This window comes from Thalia democratica, chromosome 7 (genome assembly GCF_965202585.1).
Source record: "Thalia democratica chromosome 7, ktThaDemo2.hap1.1, whole genome shotgun sequence".
Taxonomy (NCBI): domain Eukaryota; kingdom Metazoa; phylum Chordata; class Thaliacea; order Salpida; family Salpidae; genus Thalia; species Thalia democratica.
In genome coordinates this window covers 52,966,976-52,983,384 of record NC_139171.1, presented here as the reverse complement: position 1 = coordinate 52,983,384, position 16,409 = coordinate 52,966,976, and the positions used below count along the sequence as shown (strand labels likewise).

Here is a 16,409-nt window from a genome sequence, read left to right as displayed (position 1 = left end):
TAATTTTAAAACTAGCCTTTGGAACTTTAGTAGAACATTCTTAATTTCTTTAGCAACGAGAAAGAAACGGGTCGGCTGCAGTAGTAAGATTTTGACAATTTTTCATTCATGACTTCATAGCAAATCTTAGGTGATAATAAGCAGTACATTTATAACATTTAAACCTCAACCCGCCAACCTAAAACTTTCGATCTAAACTACTCTAACATGTAACAATTAAAAATTTGTAGGTCAGAAATTCAGCTAATAAGAAGGGTCTCAAACTTGCAGCTGACAATAAGAAAACGAGTAGATTACTGATTGGTAAAATGTCTTGTATTTTTTAGTTGATAACTTGCATATAAATTTTGCCTTAACTAGGAACTTGATATAATAAATGTAATGTTACTTCACATATATTTATATATACCTTTTCAATCTACAAGTTTAAAAATATTGCCTTATACTTTTTTCTGTTAATAAAACTCTGAACCCACTGGAAGTGGTGGAAAACTAATTTTAAGTAAGACTTGTTAAATACGAAAGAAGTTTAAAGTTAAAGATTTTTAAAAGTTTTATTCTTAATCTACTCTGCTTCGCGAAGTAATTTTAGTACCTAAAAACTAAAGTTAACTTGTTATTTACTTCATAGCTCTCTGGAATATGACTCGAAATTTTGTATAAAACCTAATTGATAAGCATATAGCGTCAAGCGAATTAGTTTGGTAAACCACTTCGTCAAATTCAAGTATTGCTTATCAAAAGTAAAATACTATTGAACTCAAAACCTTACTTGAAATATCACATTTCAAAGTGTTTTTAATGTTTTAGTTTTTAAAATTTCAAAATCAACTTTTAACAAATATAGTTACAACGTTTATTAGTAGCTATACGAGAACAATTAATTATCAGGAAATTTTCAAATAGTTTTAAGCTATTTTATAATTTTCAAGAATAAAAGTTACAAGTAAAAAGTTTGGAAGCTTATTAAGCAAACATTTGAAGTTGAATTTTAATAAAATTTTCTATATGGTCACAAACCAGTATCAAAGTTATTTAAAACAAAATAAATACCGAATAGACTAAACTGAATAGACATTTTCTAAGCGAGTTTGAGAGAGTTAAAAAACTTAGTTGAACAATTCTTTAACAAAAACTTCAACCGTAAACTCGTAAGTTTTCTTTAAATTAAACAAAGGTAAACTTCTGGAAATAAATAAGCGTAAAAAACTGTGCCTGCAAAAAACGCGATTTTTTGTCAACTTGGAACTAATCGAACCAGTCGTCCTTCTCCTCGGCTTCGACAACCGGTTTTTTCAACTTGACGATTTCGATGCCCAACGAAGCAGGCTTCTTCGCCTCCTGAGGTTGCAGTTTGGGGAAATCACCATTCGTAGGGACTCCGCTGTAGAAATTAACACGATAAAACATGAACACACGACAACATTTCATAACTCAAAAATGCATTGCAAGGCTTTTATGACGCATATTTGACACTTTTTAATTTGTTGTTTTAAGGTTTGTTAATAATTTATTTATATTTTATAAAATCACCGGAAATAAATTCTGTATAGTTGTTTTTTCGCATCATGAATTACAATTTGCATAAATTAACACTTTTTTGTATAAAAATATGACAATAGATAAAATGATGCACCGAGGTATAAAGCTTTTATACTAATTATACAAATTTTAAACGCCAGTGAATGTTTAATTTTTGTTTAAACAATTTTTGATATTTTTAAGTATTTTTATTCATTTTTTAGGTAACTATTTTTTGTTAGGTAGCAACAAGCGTATTTTTGGTAAAAACTTTCACAAACACTATCAATTTGAAGCTGATCATAAATTGTACTAGATATTCATTTAAAAAACAAACAAGTATATTCTAACTACAGTTTACAACTACTACTTGGGTTTAATGTTATATTAATTACTTATAAATATAATTTCACATGCCATAATTTACAAGTTCTATAGTTGGTGAATTTTATAAAACTATAAACTTGTAATGTTTATTTTTATTTTATGTATCAGTTAAACAATGTGGGAAATTCTATTTTTGAGTAAAATATTCTGCTGTAACTTAATATTTATTAAATTTGACAACTTATTCAAAATCTATTTATGTCATTATTTATAAAGTTGGACTTTAGAAGACAGTGAGCTTTTGAAAAAAAAAGGTTAATTTAAACCATGGTTTTTAAAACTGGGCCAAAACTCATGAGGTCACAATTCGAATCTTACATTAGATATTCTGAAGTTGTTAATGAAGAGCAAAAAAAGGTTTTAAGCGTTTTAAATGGTGTTTTGAATTTTATGCTAGATATTATGAAAAAAATTTAGGTCACAATTCGAAACTTATGCTAAACATTCTGGAGCTGATGATGAAGAGCAAAAAAGGAGGTTTTAATGGTAGGTTTTTGAGAAATCTTGTCGGAGGTGGCCATAGTTTTTTTTTTCTTCAAAGGGGCCTTTTGAAAAAGTTTAGGAAACCCTTATTCAAGCTTTAGGCCTAAGTTTTGTAAAGGAATAAATTTTTCAAACAGTTGTTCACTAATTCGTATATTAGTCGACTACCTTTTAATTAAATACCCAAAATACAACATATTCAGATAAAGCTTACATTTTATTCTTTTTAAAATTCTATCATGCCTTTAATCGTCTTTTTTTTGCATTAAATTTATTTTTAAGTTTATACGTAAAGGTACAACCAATAAGTTATTTACTTCATGTATAATTTTAAAACATTTAAATAAGCTTTGTGTAAGTTAAAAGAGAGGAGAAAAAGTAAAATCCCTGTTTTTTTTTTATATACTGAAGTTCTAAACCAATTTTTAAACAAACATAACCATACTTTAACATTATTCAAATTATATTATTTATTATAAAACTAGCTTGAATGGCAACTTCATTTTTAGCTATTGCAAAAATTATAAAACGAGCATGTATGACAAATATAAAGCATATTTAACATGGCCTCTTAATTATTCAAAAGAAAAACCAACTTCTTTTTTAGAATAAACAAAATCAAAAAATGTCTGATTATGCTAAAATTGTACACACAACTCCGTGTTTATTTTTAATTGTGCAAATGTTCTATAAGCTTAGCTTCTCATGAAAGTTATATTATCAATTAGTTATCAATTTTCATGTATGTATTCTACTTCGATCTTAATTAGTTTGATCTAGAAAAAGATTGTCTACTTATACATATGTTAGTTCATTTTGGCAAATAAATGTTCATAAGTTGAAAAGGGTAGTTTAAAAAGTACATCTAACTAAAAATGTAACTTTATTTAATTTACACATGTTCCACACAGACTTTTTTTTTGATGTACTTAAACTTGTAAGTGTTTTTCTTGTCCATACTTTTAAATATTTTAAAACTTTTTTAAACAGTATCAATGGCATTTTGATAAATATAATTGCAGCTTTGTAACGGACTTTCTTTAAACTTTTTCTTTATTACTTTTATTGAAGTGATGGATAGTATAGACTTCTGGTCATATTGGTAATTTGTTTTTATTCTCATCATTTTTTTTACATAAATTACTGGGTAATTTAATTACATAAACTTCAGTATCAAATTGGAATTTAAAATACAATTAAGCTTCTAAAACCTTAGTAAATTAATTATATAAAATAATTTTTGTGACTTTTTAGTAAAAGACATTGTCGAAAATAATCATGCACAATTAATGATCAGCTTTGTGATTTTAGAGAAATAAAAATGAGTTAAATTTCAAATCACTCAACACAAATTGTGTAATTTAAAAGGTGATAATTTACATTTAACTTGTTATATTCGTCCGTGATAAGAGAAAAAACTTAATCGCAATAAAGTTTTAATACAAGGCTTATGATTTTTAATATAAACTTAAATTAAACATTTAAGGTATAATGAACTTGTTCATACAGCTTCAGTCTTATTTTATCTATTGATATTTTATAAAGCTAGATATCTAAGACTTATATTTTAACTAATTTCATTTTTATGCGTTCTTAGTCTCTTGCTAAGTTATGTTTATAAGTTAAAATTGTAACAGTGTTTAAAAGTTTTACTTATATCGGAAATAAACTATCAACAAAGTAAATTGCGACTAACTATTATCAACAGCATTAGTTGTAAGGAACTAGCAAGCTACAGCAACTTATTTCTTTTATTTCTATTATTCATCATAACCACCTCTGCAATTTTAACCTTACAAACCGTTTTATTGAAAATACTTATTTAAATACCTTAAACCTCATGATAATTATTTTATCATTAATATTTTACATTGTCATTGATTGTTCCTATTCAAAAACTTAAAAGAACTAACACACTAGGATTACTATGTTTTGTTTAAATAATTGTTTCATACCAAATCACATTTTAAAAACTTAAAAGAGTCGCTATTGTTAACCAAGCATTTTATTTATTTAGACTACACACTTGTGTTAGTACCTAGAAATTAGTTGCAAATTAAATTTTTGATGATCACCACAATCAAAATTTCAAGGAACACTAACAACCATACAAACCCTTATATAAAACACAAGCCATAAAAAAAAACACTTTTATTTCATTAAACCGTGTAAAAATTTATTACAATTAACTTTATAAATAGTATTTATTTTATCAAATTGTGTGAAAATCGAAAAAAGAGAATAATTAAATCGTTCAGGTTTAGATGTACTCATTCGCATTTCTCATCGCTAAATTTACACCGGAAAAAGTTTTTTATTTGCAAACTTACTTTTTGCTGTCCAAATGGTCAGCAGTTTTTCCCCTGCAAAAAATAAAACTTGTTAATATGCAGTAAAACAACTTATCTGATATAAAACTTTAACAAAAAATTATAACAATTTTTAATTTACAATAAGCTCTGAACTTATGTCATGTATATTTAAACTACAACATTGTTTTTCAAATGGTCATAGAACTTTATAGTAGGTATGATAGGCTAGTAACTTGTTATATTTATGCAGTTAAGAAAAAAACACTAACTAAGCCATACTTTAGAAATTTCTAAAGTGTTTTGATGTAATCAATAAACCGAAGACTGTTAAATATTAATTTTACACAAGATAACTTTTTGTCATTATAAATAAAAAACCGGGTTTATTTAAGTTTAAAAATAAAACTGTATTATAGTTTTGAAAACTTTTAATTAGTTGTAGTTCCAAGCTTTACAAAAAAATACAAAAAAAAAATTTGCAAAAAATATTGACTAAACGTTGGTGTTTGTTGTAAAGTAAATAAATAAATAGCTTTAAGAACATAACAAAACCATTTCAGGTTTCTTAAAATGTACTATAAATTGAACTTAAGAACTACTAAAGACTACTAATTTTAAAAGTTCTAAAAAATATCTTATAGTAAAAGCACTTGATATTTAACCACATAACAACAATCTATGACTCAAACACTAACATGAGCTTGTCAGACTTCATGACTTTGTTCTTGAGCGAATGTTTGTAAGCCTGAATTCCTCCCTCCCATTTGGTGATGACCTGGTCCTCACAGATCCAAATCTCCTCTGCCACTTGGTTGATCAGTCTGCGTACAAAATAAGACTTTATCAGTACATTAAAGACCAGAATATAAGTTTAAACTAACTTTGTACTGTAATTTTTTTTTGAATACTGCTATTTTCCAAAAGAGATTAAAAATCTTTAAACATGCTATATAACCAAATAATCTACTGTTATTAAAGTTTTTTTTTTTGAAAATAGTTACATCTACAAACCAGTATTAAGTTTAGTTACAGTATTAAAAAAATTACAAGTAGCTTGATCAATCTATGTTTTTAATTGCTAATGCATAAATTAATTCGAACATTTTTGTCTTTAATTCGTGTTTAAAATTAGCCTCTTTTGGAAACCCTGATGTACGTTATTAGATCAAATGGATATAACTGACTTCAAAACGTATATCGACAAATATTGTGCAGTTTTCCACATAGAATAATAAAATATTAAATAATAAATTAAAACACGAAATCAAACTTGAAATCGTGGGAAACAAGCTACAGAAGTGATTTTGATACAAAAAAATTAAAAATCTTCAAATACTGCACAACAAAAAACACAACAACAAATACCTGAAATCGTGAGAAACGAGAACCATGCCTCCCTGGTACTCCCTGATGGCTTCGGCGAGCGAATCGATAGTCTCGATATCCAAGTGATTGGTGGGTTCGTCGAGCAGCAGCAGGTTGGGCGATAGCGAGCAGATGTACGCGAACGCGACTCGGCATTTCTGACCGTCGCTCAAGTTGGTCATCGGGCACAACTGTTTGTTTGATATTTATATTAATTCGCCAATTATATAGCTGTTGTGTGCGACATATAGCAGAAAATCGATTTCACTTAACATGTAGTTTGCAAGGAAGCCCGGTAAATTGCAAGGCCAGTAAACTTGTCAGGCTTTAAACTTTTAAAGCACTGTTTTAATCCGACAAGTTGGTCATTGGGCACATGTAAGTGGATTTGTTTAATATTAGAAAATTAAAAAAGCTGCGTTGAGAAACTGTTCAGTTTTTATTTATTTTATTTAGGTATTTTCTTTCATTAAATTTTTTTTTTTATTTGTACAAATGTGTAGGCACAAATGTGTACAATTTTTTTAAAACTTTTACTTATTCAAACAGATTTTGTTAACAAAATTAAAAAAATAAAGATTTTATAGATGAGAAAAATCATTGGGTCTGTTCAAGATTGTACAGATTAACTTGAAAATTAGCTTATTTAATTAATTTTAATAAACAGATTTGATTTGTTTTAGAAATATCTATTTTATCTGACTAAAAATTTTAATTTATAGTATTTTAATAAAATATCTTGTCTAAAACATTTTTGACAAGCTGGTCATCGGGCATACTTGAGAAAGGTGATGACATTATTTTAAAAGTGATAACAATATTTTACCATGTTTTGGCAAAACACCTGTGCTTTTACTTTTAAGAGATTACAAACTGAAGGCCAACTAAAGTTTGAACTTCAAAAACTTTTAGTAAAAAATCTTGAGTGTAGTCAACATTATATATATCTGATGATAAACGTAGGCGTTCATATCCTGCTTATCTTTTTTTAATAGTTTATGGTAAATACAATTTGTATCTGTAAAAAAAATATCATTTTTTTATTTTGTCTTTAAACGTAACAATAAATAAATATCGATATTGCTGACAGCTTTTTTGTAATTAAAAACATTTTAACATTTTAAAACATACATTTAAAATACAAAACAAATACCTGTTACTTTTCAGTGATGCCGTATATTTTAATACTTTTAACAACTTTTTTGTAAACAAAAAACTTTTACACAGTTTGAAACAATTATAGCAACTCACTTGTTGCTTTCCAGTGATGCCGTACCTTCCGACGATCTTCCTCAGAGCTTCGTGATCTTTGACGTTGGGGTAGCAGGTTGCAATGTACTCGAGAGGGGTGAGTTTCATGTCGATGCAGTCGCCAATGTGCTGTTGAGAACAAGATTGAACAAAAAAACAAAATATGTATTATAAGTTGATTTGTTGAGATATTTCAAAAAACGTTTTACTGGAATAAAAACTTTAGAAATTTATATTAAGAGTTGAAAACTATTAAATGCTTTCTAGGCAACTTTTCTCGAAGCTTAAATAAATAAACTACACCTATAAAGTTGTTGGTGTCCACAGCGAAGTGGTGACAATTACTTTAATATTCATGTTTTGAGGTCATTTAGCCTCGAAACACACAAAACATTTCTTCTTGTTGAAACCAAAAACCAGTTTCAAACAGAAACAACTTCATTCAATTAAAAATTCCAACAACTCATACCTGATGGTACCTGGCGATCTTGAGGTGGTTGTGCCTCCTGATCATGCCGTCGCTTGGAGTCAGGTCGCCGGTGATCAGCTTGAGCAGGGTGGACTTTCCGGCTCCGTTGGGCCCCACCAACGCCACCCTGGTGTCCAAGTCGATGCCGAACTCGATGTTCTTGTAGATCCACGGCTGGTGGTTTTGTATTGAGGGGTAAGAAGAAAAGAACAAACGAGTTGCAAACGTGTTAAACATTTTGAATTCAGGTTGTTCGGTTTTCAGGGTTGTCACATTTTTCTCACAAATTTTCTTATAGGTTTTCGGAATTTTTTCCAGGGTTTTGAAAATACACGTTTTTGAATCAATTTTTAATTTAAAAATAAGTTTATGTAAAAAACTGTATAATATAGTATTGAAAAGATACTGTTAACCTATCTTAAATGTGTTTTTTAATAAAAAAAGTTGTTGCTGATAACAAAATTTCTTTATCTTTATGATAGATTTTTGGTCTCAAATCGAAATTTTACTGCTTAACACATAAAAATTGTTTAAAAAAATTTAGTATTTCGGCAATCCTGAGTTAATTGATAAAAAAATGTGACAGTTAAAATCTCTTATGTTATTTAACACTTAAACAAAGAGTCTTGTCTCGCTTTATCTTAACTTTTTTATCTTAAAAAAATCAACAAACAAACAACGTTGCTTTGTTCTTAACTTTATCTAACAAAATTTTTACACGAACAGTGTTCTCGTTGTATCTGAAGCTGATGTTGTTGACTTGCAGCACCGGAGGGCTGAGCTTGGCGCACTCCGGGAAGTAGAACTGGAAGCTCCTCTCCTGAACCACCTTCTCCGTCAGCCCCTTCTCAATCATCTTCGCCAGCGTTTTCTCCTTGGATTGAGCCTGGCGCGCCAACTTGGCCGAACCGTGACCGAAGCGGGCGATGTAGTTCTGGTTGATTTTTTTGTTTTTATAAAACTAATAAATAGTTCAAAGTATAAACTTATCTCTAATTGTGTTTATTGAGGATTTTTTAATTTTAATATTCATTTGTTTTGAAGTGTATTACAACTTCTGTAAAAAAAAGGGTGTGTTTTTTTTACAAAGTTAAAAAAAATATCTGGATATAAACTTAGTTCAGTGGATTTAAATAAATAATTTTTTGTGTGTTGATTTGTACATTATTGGTTTAAGTTTAATAAAAATATTAGTTAATCAGTTTAAAGGTAAAATATTTTATTCAGATAGCGTAAAAAAATTAAGAGATAATATATTCAATTTTTATTAAAGAAAAAAAAAGTATGTTGCTTGATAACGTTCTAGGTAATAAAAGCTGTATAAATGTATTTATAAACCTTTAAATTTTTTGAAAAACTTATGGTTTTTATAACCTAAGGCATTACTTAAATATGGAGAAAATAACTTAGAAACATTAAATATTTTAGAAGTTAAAAATTCTGTTTGTAAACGTTTTTGAACTTTGTGGTGAAAAGTTTGTTTTTGACGCATGCGTCAGAATTTCTCATTACCACTTTGCCCGGGCAAACAATTTTTTTTATTTTAATATTATCTAAACTCGTTGAATTTATTTAGATTAGCATTAAAATTACCACGTATAGCATCTGTCAATACTTGTTTTAATAGACTCAGTTTATCTAGATTAAAGATAGAATTTTCCTTATTTAAAGCTTGGTGACAATCAAAAATAAAAACTTTTAGTCTAAAAAATAATGCTTCGACTGGCAGGTTTAGAAAGTAAAAATCAACCCTAAACAATTCGTACCGTGCCAAGTCAAAACTAACCAAAAAGTACTTTGTATTTTCATTTAAATATGATTTTTTAAGTAAAATAATTTTGTTAATGAGAAAGTAACCTTCATGTAAGCAATTTTTTACAATTTTCTTTAATATTTAATTTATCTTATTACTCAATTAATATGATATAATAATTACAGGGTTGCCACTCATTTTTTCAAATTTTTTTCCAGGTTTTCTAAATTTCTTCCAGATTTTTAAAATTACACATTTTTGGGTCCATTTTTAGTTTCAAGTTAATTTCTATTTTAGATACTGTGTTAAATAGTATAAAAATATTGAAAAGATACTGTAAAGTTACATGTGTTTTTTAATAAAAAAAATTTTAATGATGACAAAAAATCTTAATTATATGATAGATTTTTTGTGTCAAATCAAAATTTTACAACTAAAAATGTTAAAATTATTAAAAACTCTAGGTTTTTCCAGGTTTTTTTCAAAATTTCTCAAATTCCAGGTTTTTCCAGGTTATTTTAGCCTAAATTGTCAAATTCCACGTTTTTCAAGGTTTTTCCAGGTTTCCAGGTAAAGTGGCAACCCTGTAATTACTTATATAGTTTATCTTAATTAAGTTTAATACTGGTAACAAATAGGCAAGTATATATAACTGGTTGCACACGATACATATATATATATATATTATTTAGCAAGTTCAAACCTTCATGTGAGCGATCTCTTCCTGTTCTTTGTTGTACCTCTTCATTTGATTCTCCTCAACTTCACTCTTGGTCTTGATAAAGGCGTCGTAGTTTCCCTGAGATATTAATTAATCGTAAAATTGTTTTCATTAGTTCTAAAAAATTTAGTTAATAGAAAAAGTACTTTTCAAATAATATTCAAATTTTGAATTGCTTGTATACAAGTATTTTATATACAAACTATTTGAAGTTTGACTTTTTTTTTTTGAACTTGATTATAAGTTAGGGATGTAAATGTGCATACAAATATTTATCAGTACTAAAGCAACAACTTAAAACTTCTGCACAACAAATTTTTTTACTAAATTTATAATCTTATAGCAACTTACAGAGTAGTAAGTCAGTTTCTTGTTGTGAAAGTAAATAATTCTGTTGCAGACGCCGTTCAAGAAATCTTGAGAATGTGAAATGAGCACCAGAATGTTCTTGAACCTGAAGTTGAAAAAAGTTTATAAATCTATAATTTACATAAGGGCATAGGGGATCCACCTTGATTTTTACAAGTAGGTCTTATTTTATTGAGTTTTATCTGTGCTATCAGATAACTTTAAAAAAAAACTAAAAGTAATTTTTAATATAAGCAATTAAAGTCCGTGACCTCAATAGGTTCCTAATGGAAGGCGCAAACCAAAAACGCATTTTTCATTTAAAATTTCATTTAAAATCTATCTTCTCCTTCATTTTTCAACCAATCATCTTCAAATTTTCACAGAAAGCCCAAGAGATTTATGCAGGATTTTTTTTATTTTGAAAAAGAAAATTATCATTAATAAAACCACCTTTTTTTTTTGTTTTTTTTTATATCTAAAATTTTATTTGATAATAGTCTTTAAATCGCAATATTTTAAGTCTTTTAAACTTTTGAAGGAATGTTTTTTAAAAGTTTAAGGCCTCTATCTCAAAAAATGAAGAAGAACATAGATTTTTAGTGATTTCTAAAAATGTACGAGAAAACTGATCCCAAAAAATCTGCGATTCATACGTTTGTATCGGAAAATTTTTATAGAAATTACAATATTTCTTGATTCTAACAAAACTGGCTCGTACTTTAAGCTTTCATAAGTGCCAATGTCGTTTATAGTATTAAAAAATGTTGGACTCCCCTATGACCTTAATATGTATCAGTTGAAAACATTATTAATATATTTAAATTATCAAAACTATTTACCGGAAGGGCAAAAAATCATCAATCTACTTGTTTAAAAATATCCTATTCATAATGTTTAGAAATATGTACTATTACAATCCAAAACTATTCAAAAACTTTATAAATGAGCTGTTAAGAGAAAATTTAGTTACCAAGCTAAAACTTTTTAAACTTAATCATCAAATTACAAACTTTTTCAATTCTTCCTCAAGCCACACACAGGCGTCGAGATCGAGATGGTTCGTCGGTTCATCGAGCAAGAGCAGATAAGGTTTCAAGAAAAGAGCTCTGTGAATTACAAACACTTGTTATTTATTTTGTACTGAGGACTAAATACTTTTACGTTCTAAAACTTAGATGGACACTTAATCGATTTAAAGTTTGTATTGAGTACTAATCAAATTTCTCAATTATTTCGTTTAGCAATCTTTTTTGTTTTAATAGAAATTAATAACAACTTGTTGAGCTGAAATTAATAACAACTGTTTTAAATTTCTTTTTCTTTTAAACAATATCTTTATCAATATAATATACTTCAATCCTCATGTAGTTTCATTTTTTATACCATTTAATTTTGTTGAAAACTAGTATAAAAGACAAAAATTAAGACCTCAAATTCTTCACATAGATTTTTCTAACAATACATATGTATATATAGTTGTATAAAAAACACAATTTTATCAACCTTTAACTGTTTTCATAAACTATTGACAGAAATTTAAAATATAAAACCACATGCTAATCACCTGGCGAGGGAAACCCTCATTCTCCAACCTCCGGAGAAGTCGCTCAGAGGTTTCTTCTGCATCATGGCGGTGAATCCCAAACCGTTCAATATCCTAGCAGCTTGCATCGGCGCTTGATCCGCATCCAACTCGTCCAATCGCTCGTACAACAACAATATCTGATCGCTCTCCGCTGCGTTGAAAATGTGTTGAAATGAGATTTACTTTTTTATAGAATAATACAATTGTAAATACTGAAATTTTTTCGCAGCACAGTGAAACATTGTTATATTTGTTTATTTGAAAATTCCCAAAATTGTTATTTTAAGTGAAAAGTCTGATAACTCTCAACTAAGTTGTAATGTTGAATAGAAACGTTTGTGAAATAATAAAATGTAAACAATGACAAAATGATCAAAACAAGTTAGCTGGTTGATCAAGCTTCGAAAAAGATTATTAGTTTTAAAAGATCATTTAAATGAAATAAACAAAACTCACTCTGTACACAAATAAAAGTATCTAAGATTATTTCGCTTTAAACTTGTTGAAACTAAACACATATTTGTTCTTAAAAGACGATTCATATCACAGAGAGTAACTTGGATGAAATTTAAAATTTTCGTGAAACAAATTATTCAACACAAACGCAAAACTCACGGTCTTCCTCGGTGATGCGATCGACTTCTTTCTGCAACCTGGTCCTCTCGTCGTCAACGTCGAGCACGTACTCGATGGGAGTGGTGTTGCAAGACGGCGCCTCGTTCTTCAGGTGGTACGAGTCGATGTGGTCCGGGATGGGCACCGACCGCGCTCCCAACGTCGACAGCATCGTCGATTTACCTTTTGTGAGATTGTTTTGGTGTTTGTTTATAAGGTGATAATCAATTTATTTATAAGTTGTTCAAAATTCAAAGTTTTTCCAGGTTTATTAAATACTTTCGAAACTCCAGTGTTAAGTTGACAATACTGTGGGTTTACCTGATAAGAATATGAAAAATTGTATGTTTTAAAGTGAATTAAGTAAAACTTTGTTGCTTTAGATCTTGTAGTGGGGAACTAAGAAGTTTGGTTGAAACACATGTTGTTTGATATGCTTTTGGTTTAAAGTTGAAGAGCTATTGTTCGTTTTAATTGTGTAAATGTATTAACTACATTAAAAGTTAGTTTTAAATCAAAACATAAAACACCTAAAGATAATAAGAATCAAAAGCTGCTAAATGAATTCTCTGACAAACTTATTTAAGTATATCCATGAAAATTACTCACCACATCCGTTGGCTCCTATTAAACCGTATCTGTTTCCATTGTTAAGTTCTAAATTCGTATCAGCAAACAAAACCTGAAACGAATTCGTTTGTTTAAAACTAGTATATACATAAATACAAGTATATAAACAGTAGACAGCCAGAATAACCTACAATAAAATATAAAACGAAATACTGGGAACTAATGGTTAGTGATAAAACTCTAGTGTAAAAGTCAGTAATCTTTAAGTTCAAAATAATGAAAATTTAGTTTACCCCATTGAAAAACGTTTCAACAATTTTAAAATGAAAAGAATTATTGCCAATTTGTTTTCTAAATATAAAACAAATAAAATCAAATTCAATGCAGCATAATAAAAAGGTTGAAAATATTTTTCAAGTTAACTACATAAAAAATTAAACCAGATAATTATTAGAATATTTAAATATTTAATTTTATGTATTTGCTTACAAGCAGCTGAAATTAAATGAAACATAATACAGGGGAAACATGTTTACTAAAACTTCAGATAATTTTGTTTTTTAATTGAAATGTCTATACTATATTTATTGTACAAATGCTTTTAATATATTTGATATTACAGTAAGCTATTCTTACAAAAAAAAATTTAATATTTTTAACTTTTACATGCTGTTCAAAGAAGGAAAGCCACTTTATTTTTCAATTACAAATTTAAAAAATACCATTAGATACAAGACCATTATAATGAGTTATCAAAGAACATAAGTGTGAAAGCAGAGGATTAAATCATAACTAATATTAATTGTGTACTTGTTTGTGCTATTTGGTATTAGTTTTAATATACTAGTTACTTAATCGTTATGTACCTGTCCGTGATAGGTGCAAGAGTAGTTGTGGATGTGCAAATCAGCCGACAGCGCGTGAGACGCCAACACTCCGGTGCAAGCCCACTTTTCAACTTCAGCTATCGACACATCTTCATTCAAGTTCAATCCGGCCACCTTCTTTGTGACTGCTTCTACGCCTGTTAAAAATAAAACACCATTATGATAAGCTGTTTGCAGGGTTGCCAAATTTTCTCCAGGTTATCAAAATTTCCTCCAGGTTTTTGAAAGTACACATTTTTGAGTCTGCTTTTAGTTTAAAGTTAAGTTTAAGTTAAGAAACTGTGTAAAGTATAAAAACATTTAAAAGATACTGCTTAGCTACTTTAAATGTGTTATAATTAAAAAAAAAATTATTATGACAAAAAAAATTATTTACATAATAAATTTGCCAAATCAGAATTTTACTACTGCACATTTTAAATTGTTAAAAATTATAGGTTTTTTCTAAATTTTTTATCCCTTAGGTTTTTTAGCCTTATTTGACAAATTTCAGGTTTTTTGGCAACCCTGTGTTTGAAGTACAGCGTGACTTGGTTTTGGTTTGAAACTATGAAGATTTATCAAAAATACTTTTTTATGTTGTGTTAGTAGGAGACAGTTGTTTAAAACTTTTTGAAATTTTAACAATGAAACTAATTTTTTATTGACAATGACTAGAAAAAATATGATACAATTAGTCTGCACCCGGTTTTAAATTGAATAAAATTTATAAAAAAAACTAGTCAATTGATGTCAAAAATTAATTTTAACAAATTAAGTTCAGCTTGTAAATCAGATACTTTATAAAAATTAAAATTAAAAGAGTGTAATTACCATTTGCTTCAGATTTTGCAACTCCATTCTTTGGGGTTGGTTTACCTTTGTTTTTTTGAGCTTGCTTTTTCTTTTGAGCTCTTAGTTTTGCGGCTTGAGAAGGCATAATTTAAATGGCAATTCAATGAGAATAATTGAACTAAATAAATAATTACTTATGTAAAATTTCCTATCTGAAAAATAAGTTTGACTTAAATAGCATAAAGTACACATTGAACTAGTGTTAGATAAATAATTCAACATAGTTTAAGCAGTCACTCAACTGTTATTAAAACATTTTAAGTATATAAAAAAGTATCATTTTCTAATAACAAAAACCACTACAATGCTATAGTGAACTTTTTTCTGATAATTAACATAATAATATTAGATGGAAACCTTAGCAACTATGAGTAAACTAGTTATGTACTTATACAAAACTGTATAATTTAGTTTATGAAAAAAACTCAGTTTCATATATTGTGCTACTCATATAAGCCTTTCTATATAAAAATTGTACACAGCATTATACCATTGAGGGCATAGGGAGGTTTTCACTTTTTCACAATTTCATCTTATTTTTTAGAGTTTTAACTAAGCTACAAAATGCTTTTTACTGATTTATAAAATTTGAAACAATTTTTGACATATAGCAGGTCAAAGTTGGAGGCAACAAAAGGTTCCTAATGGGACGGGCAAACAAAAACAAAAAAACTAAACATTACTAAAAATATATCTTCTCCTACGTTTTTTGGTGAATTCCCCCTATGCCCTTAATAACAATAGTATTTATTTATTAGACAAACTATTTATTGTAGGTATTCTTTACCACTTATTTACTAAGTGTGAAATACAAACAGAAAGTTATTTAATAAGTAAATGTATCAAAAAAGGATTTAAAAAACACAACTTATTTTAGAACATCTGTAAGATGTCAAACTCAAATTAATTTTGACAAGAAACTTAATTTAAAAGTATTGATGGGTATTGATTAGAAGTAAGGACACAAAAAATAAATTATAGAAAAATGACCGTTTTTTCAATTTTTAAAAAATCAAAAACCACATTTTAAGAGAATTTTATCTTACTGAAAAATACTCTGTTTATATTGCTTTGTATTATTACTCTAGTTGATCCTTTGATTTTTCAAAGCTGTAAAGGAAATTTATTGAATAACATGTTTGCCTTATCACTTGAAATAGATGAAGACTTTTGAATTGCTATGAAAAAATAAATACAAACAAATGTCTTGAATAGAAAACAAGATATTTTTCACCACATTATCAACAACTTAAAAAAATATATAATATACAGTGCACAATACACACAAGAACTATTAAATGTTTT

General features: G+C 28.0%; 1 protein-coding gene across 1 annotated transcript; it reads right to left on the bottom strand.

The window, feature by feature from the left end:
• Nucleotides 1-852: 852 nt before the first annotated feature.
• On the bottom strand, nt 853-15,248 carry LOC145840787 (ATP-binding cassette sub-family F member 2-like). The gene is made up of 15 exons (XM_082948119.1): nt 15,084-15,248; nt 14,250-14,407; nt 13,423-13,495; nt 12,814-12,996; nt 12,178-12,349; nt 11,624-11,719; nt 10,614-10,716; nt 10,245-10,340; nt 8,513-8,722; nt 7,789-7,962; nt 7,320-7,448; nt 6,069-6,259; nt 5,399-5,524; nt 4,722-4,754; nt 853-1,384 (listed from the first exon to the last, which is right to left on the bottom strand). The coding sequence occupies exons 1-15, from the start codon at nt 15,187-15,189 to the stop codon at nt 1,249-1,251; spliced, it is 1,986 nt and encodes a 661-aa protein (XP_082804245.1). The 5' UTR covers nt 15,190-15,248; the 3' UTR covers nt 853-1,248.
• Nucleotides 15,249-16,409: the final 1,161 nt, after the last annotated feature.

Bases quoted from the DNA above. Each gene is read 5' to 3' on its own strand.
- LOC145840787 (XM_082948119.1), bottom strand. From the start codon at position 15,189: ATGCCTTCTCAAGCCGCAAAACTAAGAGCTCAAAAGAAAAAGCAAGCT. The intron at 10,341-10,613 runs GTAAGTTGCTAT...TTAATATCTCAG, and splicing joins AGAAACTGACTTACTACTCT to GGAAACTACGACGCCTTTAT. The intron at 8,723-10,244 runs GTTTGAACTTGC...AAAATCAACCAG, and splicing joins AAGAGATCGCTCACATGAAG to AACTACATCGCCCGCTTCGG.